Below are 14302 nucleotides of genomic sequence, written 5' to 3' on the forward strand. Positions count from 1 at the left end.
CATGAAAGCTAAGACCAAGGTTCACCATACTACTAAACACAACTATGAAGATGATACAACTTTAGGGAAGAGAAAATTTAGAGGACATGTGATTGCAAATCAGTTTTCATGTGAGATATTATTATGTGTGGAGCTTAACTAACAATAAGAAGTGCCCAAGTATAGTACAATGACAAATCCAAGGCCTAAGGGCTCCTTGCACTTGACAAATGGTAACCTAGTGCGAGAGAGGCGCTCTCCCAAAAGGCTCCCATGCACAAACCCATCACAAGTAAGGGTTCTTAGGTACATAGAAGACTCATTTCCAACATTCCAGAAAAGTGCACCAGAAAACTCGACTCAAGTGAATAGCACCGATGCACATATAATTGATTTCTCCAGTTCAAGGCTTTAAGTTTCATGTTTCTTTGCTTGGGAGGTGCGTGCAAATAGTGCAAAACAGTGTTATGAGTTGGTGTCAGATTTCTATGAGTTCTCTTATGTGAAAGAGAAAGGAAAAGAGCATTCATGAGTTCTAAGAGAGTGGAGAAGATTGAGTGTGGTGCAATAAGTACAATTTCTCTCATCACTGTAAATTTCTTGATGTGTTGTGGCTCCGTGAAAAATTTTCCCTATTTTTGCATTTTTTCACGTTAAATCTTAACGTTCTTTGCATATTTTTTTTGGGAATTACTTATTTATATGCTTTTGTTCAAGTATTTTATTTCGGATCTCTCAAATCAGTTTTACGTTTTTATCATACTCTCATTATACATTATCCTTTTGAGAAACTAATAGAACTTACTTCAAGGATATTGTTTCTAACGAATAATTAATATGAATTTAGCCAAGATTTGCTGATCCAATATTACTAGACCACTTTCATTATCTCCTTCTATGAATATGACAAGGATACTCTCATATTAACACCAGTTTTTTCTCTTAATAAATGGATATATAAAATCTCTATTATATCATTTTAACCTTTTTATAGATTCTTTTGTCACCTTACTCATCATTGATTACATGATTTCACATTTCTTTTGGATTTTTAGTGATTAAATTATTGTTATCACATAAGTTTTCTTAATGTAAAGAGATAATTATCTCATTTTTTTATGACGATTCATTGTATTCCATGTCAAACTATAAATTGCTTTAGTTAGGAAACAACAATTAACAACAGTTTTATCTTGATATAATTCAGTCAAATTAAAGCATAACAATGTTTTGCTTATCAAGAATATCTCTAAACATGTCTCTTGAAGTGTAATTCACCTTAAAGAGCCAACCTTTTTCAAAGGTTGGTCAATCTAAATTTTTATGGGACTTTTTGACATTGATCATATGTCATTTTTGAGTTTTTTAGGTCGATTTAGATAAGATTTATTTGTGATAGCTTCACAATGACTCTTCCCTCAAACGTTGAGTTGAGTAAATTCAAGATTATGTGCGAACAATGACAAAAATCAAGCTGAACATAAACTTGGAAATGGAAGGATCACACATGGACTTCTTGATACTAGTCTCTGGTTGATTCATCTGGCCAACACGAATAGAGGGACATTGACCATCTGAGATGTGGGAGAAATAGGCAAAATCGGCGACAACTAAAGATTTTGAGGGTTCATTAAATCAATCCTTTGGTAGCTTTATTGATGGAGGATGTGAGATATTTATAGGGAGAGATAAAATGAATGAGGGGCCATAAAATGCTCTCATGGAGACTATGAAAATTGAGATTGTCATCACCAAGAGACTTTGTGTGCTAAAAGATGAGAGTGGCAATGTCACAATCATTACTACTATCAAGAATATTAATTGCATTCTTAGATTGTCCGTTGTGTGAGAGCCATGTGTGCTTACTTATGAATTAACTGTGATTTGAGTTTAACTCATTTTTTTTTTGAAAATATTAAAATTTAAATATTTTACTTTTTAATATTTTAAAAATATTTTTATAAAAAATGCAAAGTATGAACACTATAATTTTATCATTTCAATTATTTCGTTAAAAAAATAAGAATAATCTAAAGGATTCATGTTTGAGAGATTTATTTATTGAGACTTCAATGTCAAAGGTTATATGAAATGCCGTCTATCTCATTGTTTAGCGTTTAGCATTCAGGCCTACTTGGAGGTTAGAAAATGAGTCTATTGATAATATAAATAGCCAACTTGTAGGATAATAATTTGGGAAAAACTTTTCGTAGGCTATATTTTTTTTTAGTTTTTTTTAAGACACAAATAAATTCATGTACTTCACATAGGCAGCGTTTAACTACAAGAAGGATTTAGCGTTAATAGGATTTAGGTTGTAGATCAAATTTACGTTTAATAAGACTTATGTAATCCGATAAATCCAGATTACACAAACGACAGGAGGAGCTCGTGCGAAGACGAAATAAATCCGTCTTGCGATCAGATTTACAAAATACAGAATGTGAGAAAAAAAGCAATAGAACACCATGAAATTCATTTTAACGATGTGTTTGAATTATTTTTCATTTTTTTGATTTTTAACTATATTTAAGTTAAATTCATGACTAAATCCGATAATAAGCAGGTTACAAAACACCCTCTTAATTAATCCAATTTATTAAATCCTTATTTGCTGATTTATTAAATTCAAATTTAAGATGAATCAAGACAAAATAATCTTAAATCTGAATTTCTAATTGCATTACACTTTTAATATTTAACTGAATTTCCTAAATCCAATACATAAATCCTATTAATATGGTCGTACCAAACACCCATAAAAACTTAAACGTTTTAATTAAAAGATAAAATTCTCAGCCGCCTCGAGTTGCCTGCATTTTTTCCTGTCGTTCTTTCAAAAATAAACTTCACCGGTCGAAGTTCTTTACCCGAAACTCGGGTAGCCGGTCGTCGAGAGGGAAGGATGACGGTGGCTGCGGGGCTAGGGTATGCTCTAATTGCCCTAGGCCCGGCACTCTCCATCTTTGTCTCCGTCATCGCCAAGAGACCCTTCCTCGTCCTCACGCTTCTCTCCAGGTTCCTCTCGTTCCCTCTTCGCTCTTATTATTATTTTTAGGATCTGTCAAATCGTAATTGTAACGAAACAGCCACTTAATAAGATTCTGAGTGCCGAGTGAACTTTAGCTATTTAATCATTTGATCTTGCATAAGCTGAGAAAATTTCAGTCATAATTTGGTAGAAAATAATTGTCATAATCCCAAGCTTGTGGCTGTGATTTGTTGGCACAGCACACTGTTTTGGCTTGTAAGCTTGATTCTTCTTTCGGGAGTATGGAGGGCGTTTCTTCCTGTTAAGTCATCGGCATCGTGGACTTATGCGATTGTTATACTCACATCAGTTAGCTTCCAGGAAGGCGTCCGTCTTATCTTCTGGAAACTGTACAAGTAGGTCGTCTGATGCTTTAGCTCTTTGTGTTGCACGAACTGTTATGTTCTGATAGGAGGGTTTCTGTGGAGAACGCAGGACCTTATGTGCTTTTGTTATGATGATGATGTAAGGATTGATTCTCGTAATTTTGTTAGGAGACTTGAAGAAATGTTGAATTCCTTTGCAGACCGAACATCCAAGCCTCGCCTCTTCCTTACTGATAAGATGCAAATTGGACTCGGTATGGCATTCTTACTTGACCTTCTTTACATAATTACATCAGTTTATTTTCTTTGTAATGGATGATTTGTTGTATTTAATGTGATGGCATTCTTACTTGACCTTCTTTACATAATTACATCAGTTTATTTTCTTTGTAATGGATGATTTGTTGTATTTAATGTGATCAGTTTCATGTCTTTAACTAAGATGCTTTCTTTTTGAATGGGGAAAACCATTTTTTAATAACATACTAGTAGATTCGTGGTGGCTAGAAGGAACACGTTCCTTCTCTTTTTTCTAAACAAAATTGGCTGTTATAGTTTTCAGCATTTGAAGGCAATGCTAGAACGACTGGTCATTTTATGGAATTACTATTTGCTAGATTTTTTTCAATGTATAATATGGCGGGGACTCTTGTCAGATTATGGCATTATTTTACTGGAATTTAGCTATTAGGTATTGAACAGTGGTCTAAACATTGGAATTAGGTACTTGATTTTTAGGAGCATACTCTTTAATTGTCTTTAAAGGTTCATTCTCATTTTTAGACCACTTTCTCATGCTAATAGGTGCAAAAATACTTATTGGCAGAATTAGCACATAAATTTGTTAATAGGTCTAAACTTTTTAATATTATTTTAAAAACTGAAAAGGTTCCTGAGGAGTGGAGGAAGACTATTTTGATCCCATTTTTAAGAATAAAGAGGATGCACGAGAGTGTAATAATTATAGAGAAATTAAGTTAATGTGTCATACTTTAAAATTGTGGGAGACAGTATATAAACATAGGTTAAGATGTGATACAAAGATTTCTCGTAATCAGTTTGGATTCATGCTGAGCAAGTCTACTATGGAAGCTATGCATTTATTGAGTGGTTTGATTGAGAAGTATAGAGAGAGTAAGGAGGATCTACATATGATTGTTTTGATTTAGAAAAGCTTACGATAAGATTTCAAGAGAAGTTCTTTATAGAGTTCTTGGAAATAAAGAGGTTGATATGATTTATATTCAAGTCATTAAAGATATGTTTACTATAGCTTTTGCTTTTGTTCGGACAGAAGGAGGATTGATCATCATTTGGATTAAATCAGAGATTGTCTTTAAGGCGATATCGTTGTGCTTTAGTTTTGGATGCCCTTACTAGATTTTAACTGGTGTATGCTTTTTGATGATGATATCCTTCTTGTGGATAAGACTAGAGAAAGAGTTAAACAAAAAAAATTAAATTATGGAGGCCTACTTTAGAGTCTAAAGGCCTTTGTTTGAGTATATCTAAAACTAAATACATGGAATGTAATCTTACTAGCGGAAGATCTAGTGGCAAAATTGTAACAATGGTTGATCAAATCATTAAAATGAGTGAACGTTTTAAATTTCTCAGGTCTATTGTTTTAAAATGATGGAGCTATAGATGAGGATGTTATTAGTAGAATTCAAGTTGGATGATTGACACGGAGGAATGCATCGGGCCTATTGTGTGATAGAAAAGTAATGCTAAGACGTAAAAAGTTAATTTTGTAAGATGGTGGTGAGCCCTGAAATGCTTTTTGGCAAAAAAAGTTGGCCAATGAACGAGAAGCATAAAACAAAGTTAAGTGTTGTTGAGATGATAAGGTGGATGAGTGGCTTTAATTTAGAGACAAAATGCGAAACAAATATATCCGTGAAACTGTTGGTTTAGCTCTCGTGACAGACAATATTAGAGAGAGTTGTATTAGATGGTTTAGTCACATTAAACGTCTACCATCTGATGATCCGATTAGATAATTTAGATTCGACTTATGTTAAGAAGGTAGAGGTAGATCTAAAGAAACTTGTGCATTTTTTATGAAAAATGATCTTAATTCATTAGAATTAAATGAAAATATGACACTCAATATGACACAATGTAGAAAAAAGATTCATGTAGCTGACCCTACTTAGTGGGATAAAGGTTTGTTGTTGTTATTTTTGAATTAGCACATAAATGAATGGAGTACTAAAAGGATGCTTAAATGCAACCTTTATTATAATATTTGATACTCAGTTTTATAGTGGAAATTTTTTTGTGATGTGGCTCCGTTGTTTTTTCTCGTTCTCGGGTTTCTCGATGTTAAACTCTGGTGTATTTTCTGGAATTATTTTTGTTGCGCTTCTGTTAGAAATTTTTGTTATGATTTTTTTGAATTAATGCAATCCTATTTTGCAGTGTGGTTTTGATTCTAATTGGATCAAAGTGCTACTAGAAGTAAGGGAGATTCCCATCATAATCCCAACAAGATCAACCTTAAGCCCATATTGTTTTGCTTTTGTTATGAATATTCTTACTAGACATTTGGAGGAGGATCTACCTTGGTGTATGCTTTTCATTGATGATATCTTTTTTTGTGGATAAGACTAGAGAAAGAGTTCAAGAAAAAAAACTTGACTTATGGAGATCAATTTTAAAGTCTAATGGCTTGTTTTTGAGTAGAGCTAAGATTAAATAAAAAGAATGTAATTTTAGTTGTAGTATCTATGGTGCCGGGGTTGTAACAATGAGTTTTAAATATGGGTGATCAAGTCTTTAAAAGGAGTGAACGTTTTAGATATCTGGGGTTTATTGTTCAAAGTGATAATGATATAGATGGGGATGTTATTAGTAGAATTCAACTTGGTTGATTGAAGAGGAGGAATGCATCAGGTCTATTGTGTGATGGAAAAAGTACTGTTTAAATTTAAAGAAAGTTTAATAGGATGGTGGTGAGACCTAGGTGGTGAGACCTAATATGATGGTGGTGAGACCTACAATGCTTTATGGTGCAAAATGTTGGCCTATAAAAGAGAAGCATAAAACTAAACTAAGTGTTGCTAAGCGACTACTTAGGTGTATGAGCAGCTTTACATTTAAAAAAAACAACAAAGTGAATATATCCATAACATGTTTGGTGTAGCTCCAGTGGTAGACAAGATTAGAAAGTTTCTTCGTAGATTGTTTGTTCCCATTAAACATCGGTCATCTGTTTAATTGTTTGCTGACCCAGTTTGGAGAGTATATGTTTTAACTTTGACTTGTGTTAAGAAACGTAGGAGTAGACCTAGAAAGACTGGGGCATGATCTTTATTTATTAGAATTAAATGAAAATATGACACTCAAGAACACAGTGGATAAGAATGGTTCATATAGCCGACCCACTTATTAAGATAAAGGTTTGTTGTTGTTGTTGTCCTATCGTCTATTCCTGCTTTTATCATTCCAAACCCTTATGTTTGATTGGACAAAAGTGGTATTAAGACATGAGGTTTGGGGTTAAGTGATATAATCATATTGATAGAGCTAGTAAAATAATTATGAAAAATTAAAAGAGAGAAGTTTGGAATTTTAAGCGAACTTTAACTAGGTCGTATTTCACGCAAGCAAATGGATCAACATGAGAAAGTGGGAGACAAAATATGGTGGAATAAGAATTACAATTAATATCATTGTGAGCACTAATGCTCTAACTCAAATGATGATGGCCTTGACGTAACTAATTTAGGATCTTAGATCATAGCTGAATAAAAGTAATATTTTTGCTTTGGGTAGATACTTAATGATATTTCAAGATCTACAACCATTTTTGCTCAAGAGAACTGAAGGTTTGATTGAACCGAAGAATTCATATAAAAATTATTTTGCTACATGACATGCCTTGATGAAATGGAGAGTATCGTTAGCTATATTTTTTTTGGATGAAGCAGCAGAAAGGTGAAGACTTGAGCAATATCAGGATAGGTGAAGGAACGTACCAAATATGATGATAAACTAGGAGAATTTTGTTGAACTGTTAAGTGAATAGTCAGTCTCTTTTTGTACGAAGACAGATGCATGATAAATTTATCAGGCTAGTGCAAAGAAAGAAGGAAGTTATGCAATATAAGACAATTTATTAAACTATTGAGATACACATCATAGGTAGTATTGACTATAAAAGAGAAGTGTTATAGGTTCATATTTGAATTGAAGGATTCAGTTAAGTAGTGGTTGTAGCCTTTAGGGATGACGACTATTCTATGTTATGGAGAGGGTTAGGTGGGTGGAAATAAAATTTCAAATTGCTTAGAAGCGTTAGGAGTTGCACAGGAGGAGTACTTATGAGAGAGAACATCTGGCTCAATTAGAAGGATCCAATGGTAAGAAACCTAAGTTTTGTCTCGATATGGTCAATGGTGATACTATCACGGTACCATTGAGTCTTGTGTTAAATGTGAAAAATATCACAAGGGTGAATGGCTTATTGGGCTACAACACATGCTATTGGTGTTGTAAGCCTGGCCATATTGTGAGATATTGTCCTAAATTCGAGTAAAAGACATCGAAGGAACACAAAACAAGTGAAGCTCTTTTACCAAAAATTATAGGAGGGCAAAGGATGATAGAGTCAGCTGCTTTAGCTCTAACTCAGAGCCAATGAAAATAGATATGCAATCATGAGTATATGGTCTTTCTCATAGAAACCCTGAAGAACATTATTGTGGATAAAGATGCTGACAATTTTTTATCAAGCATTATTATATCCACTATGGTATTAAAAAATTATCTTATGTGAATTGTCTTGTTGTACTTAGAAGTGTGTTTAAAATTGGTACACATTTTGTATTACTTTCATTTGGAATGATTTTCTGATAGTAGAATTGCTTAGCCTTCTCTTATTGGGTAATACTGTGATGAATGATTCACTTGCTAGACAAATCTAATAGCCCATAATATATAAATTTTGGGTTGGAAATTTTGTAAGTGGAGAAGATTGAAACATTTGGTATATAATAGAGGATTGAAATTGGCTAGTGCCATTTTAGCTGAATTGACGCTATCAATTTCTTATTGTTAAGAAGCGAGTTAAGATGGGGTATGTGCAAGATAGAGGTACAGAAAAAGGGAAAAGGGTGGGAGACAAAGCGAAAGAACGAGCTTACAAAGGAGGAAAGATGATGTGGTTGGGTGCAACATCCAGGCCTTGTGTAGGAAGCTTGACAGAGGCATGAAGCTTGAGTCATGCTCACAGCTTCCGTGCTTGCGTGAAAAAAAGTCACAGAGAAGAGTTAAAATTGCACATGTTATTGTGCTTGCGTGATGAGATAGGGTTTTATGTGGGATGTGGAGCGAAGCACGTGATTGACGGACAAAATCGAGTGAAGGGCAAAAGTCGGTTTGATTAAGGTAAGTTCAAGGTTCCACCTATTTTTTATTTATAAATAAAAAGCTATAGATTCAATTTATAACTAATGAAGATTATTTTAGGCGGGACTTTAATAGGGAGATTTAGAATTAGCGAAAATATTATTATATTCTAAATGAGGAGAGAATATGAAGAATGTTAATGTAGGATTAAACAAACTGAAAAAATGTTAACTATAAGTAATGATAGATTATTTAGTCAATTAAATAATACATATAATTAAGAAAAATAAAAATCAATATATTAATTTAAAGACAAATTACTGCTAAATAGTGAGATTAAATTGTAATTTAAATGAAATAAATTAACAAGAATATTTTATTCAAATGATTATACCGATTGAAGAAAATATAATATACATAAAGGAAATTTTTTGAAAGGAAATTTTTGAAATTGATTTGAAGTACTTACATTTCAGAACTACAATAATATTGTTGATTTTCTTAACCTAATGCATTAGATATTCTTTAGATAGATTGATACTTAAAATATATTCGTGATTTTTTTTAACATATTTATGTATTTATTGCATATATTTATTATAACTAAAAAATATTTAATGATATTTCATTGTTTTAAAACGATTTGTATGATGTGCTTGTAAGTGCATAAAGATTGATGAAGCTTATTTTCTTATGATACTATTTTGTGATACTATTTGGGGAGACTAAAACACCCATGCATATAAACTAAAAAAATATTGATATTGACTTACATTAATTAATATGATTTAGACATATTCCTTTGAAGGATGTAAATGATAGGGATAAGATTAGATATTATACTATATAATAGAATGTTCTAAATTTTTATGAATGATCATAATTGAATAATAAATTATTAGTTATTTTTTACTGACTCATTACGTTCTAGTGTGTATGTTATTTTATTTTCTATTATACTGCTGTAATTTAGAAGTAGAGGTATTCACTTTCGTGCTGATAATTTATTATAGTTAAACTGACAAATTTCAGGTATTAGACTAGGACTTTAATATGGGTGATAAAAGAAAATTGTTTATAGAAGGCACAACAAATAGAAAGAAATGTAATTATACATTCATAATTGTTTTACTATTTGATCTAATTTAATTTTTAATTGTTAGTGGCTCTTTTAATTATTTGAAAAATTCTATTTATTAGTTAATGATTACATTTTAAATCGAAAATTTAATTTTAATTTATATCTATTCCTGTCCTGGTAATGTTGACTCCCGAGCTTGATTGTGACATGACTACATGATATAATTCCCTTGCTTGAATGGCGATTGGTGTAGAAAGGTTGGTTACTTTGATTCCCTATATCCTTGTAATAAAAAATGAGGGTGGAAGCCTAATGACTTCTTTTCTTGGGAATAGTTAGAACAGTAGCACTGTGAGGAAAGAAAAAGAGAATAGAATATTAGAGGAAATAATGTTTATTAAATTGAATTGCATTCGGTCAATTTGAAGTCAAGTTATAAACTATATTTAATAATGAATTAATTTTCTAAAAAATATAATAATATGGAAAAAGTAATTATATATTAAAAATAGGAAAATATAAGATTGATCCTATATATTCAGATAAAATGTTTGATATGACAAGTTTTAATCTAAAAGTTAATCATTTTTAGTTGATAATTAAAAGAAAATTATTTAGATATAATGAGTGAGCATTCATTGGAATCTTTTTATTAGTGGTCGGGCATGGAAGGAGAGGGGGTCTAAGTTAGTAGATTTCTTATATGCTTGACGTTGAGCATAAACTTATTATCATCTTTTCCTGTGATTATCCTCTATGTAGGGCTTGATTTATGGAATTAGTTTTGATTTACAAATAACTTTCTTAAATAATTGCTAAAAGTTCTCCTGTGGTGGCTTGAATTTTGGAGTGTTTTTTGTCTTAACCATATTCTCCTTGAATAGTTGTTCAAATTCTATCTTTGATGGATTGAACTGGGGAGATTGTTTAACTTAGTACATACCTGAAACAAAATCCAGTTTTTGGCCTCGCTTCTATTTTGGATAAATGCTTCTTATTTTGAACCCATTTACTCTGAATTAAGGTTTTACCTAGGTATATTTTTTTTATATGATTTTACTTTTTTTTAGTACTCAATCTGTCACCTTATACACTAGCTTCCCCTGCCTATTTTAAGTTTGTATTTAATATGTTGGCCTTAATTTGATGTGGCTAAACTTCAATTTATCTGCTTACTGAATTTAGTTCCCACTAGGGTGAATTATGGTTTTAAGAGTCTTCCTGTCAGCTGAAGGTGTTTGATGATTATTGGTTAAGAAATCAAAATTGTAATTTGAGCTGAAATTTGAATGTGATTTATTAAGAAATTTAAGGTTTGGTGGAGAAATTTTAAAGAGTGAGATGCATATGTAGATGGAGAAATGTTATATGATAGAAAGAAGGGTAGATTTGTATTAAATTACTTTTCATGACAGTAACTTAGAGTGAAATGGTTGAACAAAAGAAGACATACAAAGGAGGAAGTTTAAGGCTCTTCAATATATCTTTGATGCAAGAAGTTTTGCATTGACATAGAATAGCAAGCGGGATGGTGAAAATTATGTAGAATTGTTTAGCACAAGGAGAAAGTGGGAAAGAGCCAAAAAACAACAAAAAAAAGGATCGGAAAGATCCATTTTTCAATTCTCATAGGTGGCCAAATGAATCCTTAAAAGCATAATCGAGGGTGTATCCTCAAAGCATGATAGAAGCTGAATCCTCAAAGCATGATAGAAGCTGAATCCTCAAACCATGATTGAAGCTGAATCCTAAAAGCTTCAATAGGGGAAGAAGTAAAAAAATTATGCATCCATCTGATTATAATTGGCTATGAAATTTTCTTCTGTAGGATCTCTAACTATAAATGTTCAAACATGACATTGACAAACATGCTAAAGACATTAAAAAAATGCTAATAATTATAATTAAATTTTAAATGACTTATATTGAAATTGTCTTTATCACCTCATCTATTTGTCAGCACGATAGATCTAATTGAAACTAAATGATTATAAAACTTAAATTACATTTGTTTCCTTTTCCTTTTTAACTTCAAAAGGGCTTGCAATCAAAATCTTCTAAGATGCCCTTTTGACATAAATTAGTGGAATGGTAATTCTTATTATGCTTTTTAATTGAGATAACTTAATGATGATGCCTTGCATCTTAGTATCTAGGATCTCTAATGTGGATTTCATATGTAATATTGATTTTTGATGTAACCAAATAATACAACAACCATGCAATTTTTGCTAGAAACAAATGATTAAGCCTCAGCTACTGTTCACTACCTGTTATAGAATGATAAACTCCTTTCTAATATAAAGTAATGACTGGAAGTTAGACATCATGAAAACTACGCAATTTAAATCTCACACAAAAAAAAAGAAGAAAAAAAAGAAAGTGACACAGGAGCGCTCCTGTTCGGACGCAAGACACGAGCTGCGACTCCCCACCTCACCCCACATGCGATAGTGGAAGACGGGCTGAAATATTCCCGTTTTTCTTTTTTATGCTTTTTTTTCTATCAACCTTCATTCATTTTTAATCATTTCCTATATATATGCTGTATTAGGGTTTGGAAGTCTGTTTTTGATCTCTTTTTTTATCAAGACAGCCGTCAGTGTCCCCAATTCTCCCTCTTAGGGTTGTATCCAAATGTGAGAAGTTGCTTCGACTGTCACTCGTCTATAGTTGGTTTTTATCTAATGTTCCTTGCTTCTCACATCCTTTCCTCTTATGCCGTCATCGCTGTGTTTGCTGCAACCATCCAAAAAACAACTAGTAGCCGCCAACCAGTCACCAACGTCCTTTCTTGCTGCCACCCATTCCAACACCTCCCACTTATTTGCCACCCCTTTCCAGCCGCCTTCCTTGCTGCCATGAGCCTCCCTGATCCTTCCAACACTCTGCCACCACCTTCCTGCTGCAACCACCTCATCCTTCCCCGCTGTCGCCCAACTTCCAGCCATCCGACAACTAACCGCTGCTTTATATTGTTGACTTTCGACCATCCAACCCTCCATACTTGCTATTTATCTAAAAACCACAACACCCTCACCCTCAACCTAAGCCCTAGTTGCGTTTGTTTTGCCTTTTGCTATTTTCTAGTCTCGAGTGTCTTTCGTTGTCTTCTTTATTTGATTTCAGTAATAAAAGGTTAATTTCCGTTGTCGTTTGGGGTTAACACTGGTATCATTTATATCAGAGCTAGTCCCCAACCCTTGTTCTGTCCTAGGATTCTTAGCATCCACCACTGCTCAAACTTACCGCCCTAAATTTTTCTTTCCCACTCCACATCACCCTTAATAGCCTCCATTAACCTAACCACCTCCAAATCCTAATCATGTGCCGTGGAGGCATGAGTAACCAACCTAAGTTATAGCGACAGCTCTACCGAGTGCTACAATGGCTCGATGACATTGAGGAAAGGACCCATGGAGTGGTCACCGATGAGCATGGTAGCGAGATCTGAAGAGGAAAGATAAAATGCCTGAATCTTCCTTAGGGATGATTTCAGTGAAGAAGAAGATGTGCCACGACACTTTGAGATATAGTATCAGAGGGGGCCAAGAGGTGAAGTGCATCTCAGAGAATACATAAATGAAGTGCCTCTCAGAGGATATAGTGACGAAGTGCCTATTGGGGGATATGGAGACTCTGCAGTGAAAGTGAACATATCAGATTTTGAGGGAGATGGTCTTTGAATACAAGCTGTTAGATGGCTGGAAAGTGAAATTAGTTGTTATCAAGCTGAAGGAGAGTGCCTCGTTGTAGTGGGAGAATCTCCAGAGGGAGAGAAATAGAGAAGGATGAAATAATATTACTTTTTGGGAGAAGAAAGGAGAGTTGCAGCGAAAGTACCTACCCCTAAATTACCGTCAGGATCTTTGATAAGGTGCCAGATAACTAGTAAATGAAAGTAGTTGCTATCAAGATGAAGAAAAGCTCCTCGTTGTGGTGGGAGAACCTAAAGAGCGAGAGAAATAGAGAAGCTTAAAGTAAGATTACTACTTGGGAGAAGAAGAAGAGAGAATTGCAACAAAAGTACCTACTCCCACACTACCATCATGATCTTTTCTTGACACTCTACTACCTGCAATAGAGTGAGCTATTAGTGGAGTACATCGGAGAGTTCATGTAGCTTATGCTGAAATATGATCTAATGGAGCCAAAGGAGCGCACAATAACCAAGTAATTGGAGGCCTGAAACCTGCCATCGACAATGTGGTTCAACAACAGCCTTATCGGTTCTTAAATGGTGTTCAAACATTAGCACTGAAGGTAGAGAGACAGTAGAAGCAGTGCAAGCACCCATCACCATTCAAAAAACTTACAGTTGGAGACATCAGTGGGAGCACACTTAAACCAGTTGAGAAGTCTGTCTAAGAAGAGCGACATCCTTACTACCATCTCAACCAGAAAATTTTTTAGATGTCATGATTTTGGACACATTGCTTTCAGTTGTCTGACAGGTTGAGTTATGTTCTTCACCAAGCTAGTTGAAGTGGAGGAAGTGAGAGACAAAGAGCTAGTTGAAGAATAGGGTGA

At 33.6% G+C, this 14302-nt stretch overlaps 1 protein-coding gene across 3 annotated transcripts in view; it reads left to right on the forward strand.

Annotated features, from left to right (window-relative positions):
* LOC110028664 (gamma-secretase subunit APH1-like) overlaps positions 1 to 14302 on the forward strand; it is a 33118-nt gene that overhangs the window by 194 nt on the left and 18622 nt on the right. Inside the window, exons 2-4 of one of the 3 annotated variants that reach the window (XM_020730610.1) lie at positions 2861 to 2997; positions 3211 to 3366; positions 3505 to 3590. In XM_020730610.1, coding sequence (XP_020586269.1) covers positions 2885 to 2997; positions 3211 to 3366; positions 3505 to 3590 — 355 coding nt within the window. In that variant the 5' untranslated portion in view covers positions 2861 to 2884. Of the gene's footprint in view, positions 1 to 2782; positions 2998 to 3210; positions 3367 to 3504; positions 3591 to 14302 lie in introns of those variants that run through there. The other 2 variants (XM_020730611.1, XM_020730612.1) reach the window with 2 other exon arrangements.

Source organism: Phalaenopsis equestris, unplaced genomic scaffold, assembly GCF_001263595.1.
Source record: "Phalaenopsis equestris unplaced genomic scaffold, ASM126359v1 Scaffold000521, whole genome shotgun sequence".
NCBI lineage: Eukaryota > Viridiplantae > Streptophyta > Magnoliopsida > Asparagales > Orchidaceae > Phalaenopsis > Phalaenopsis equestris.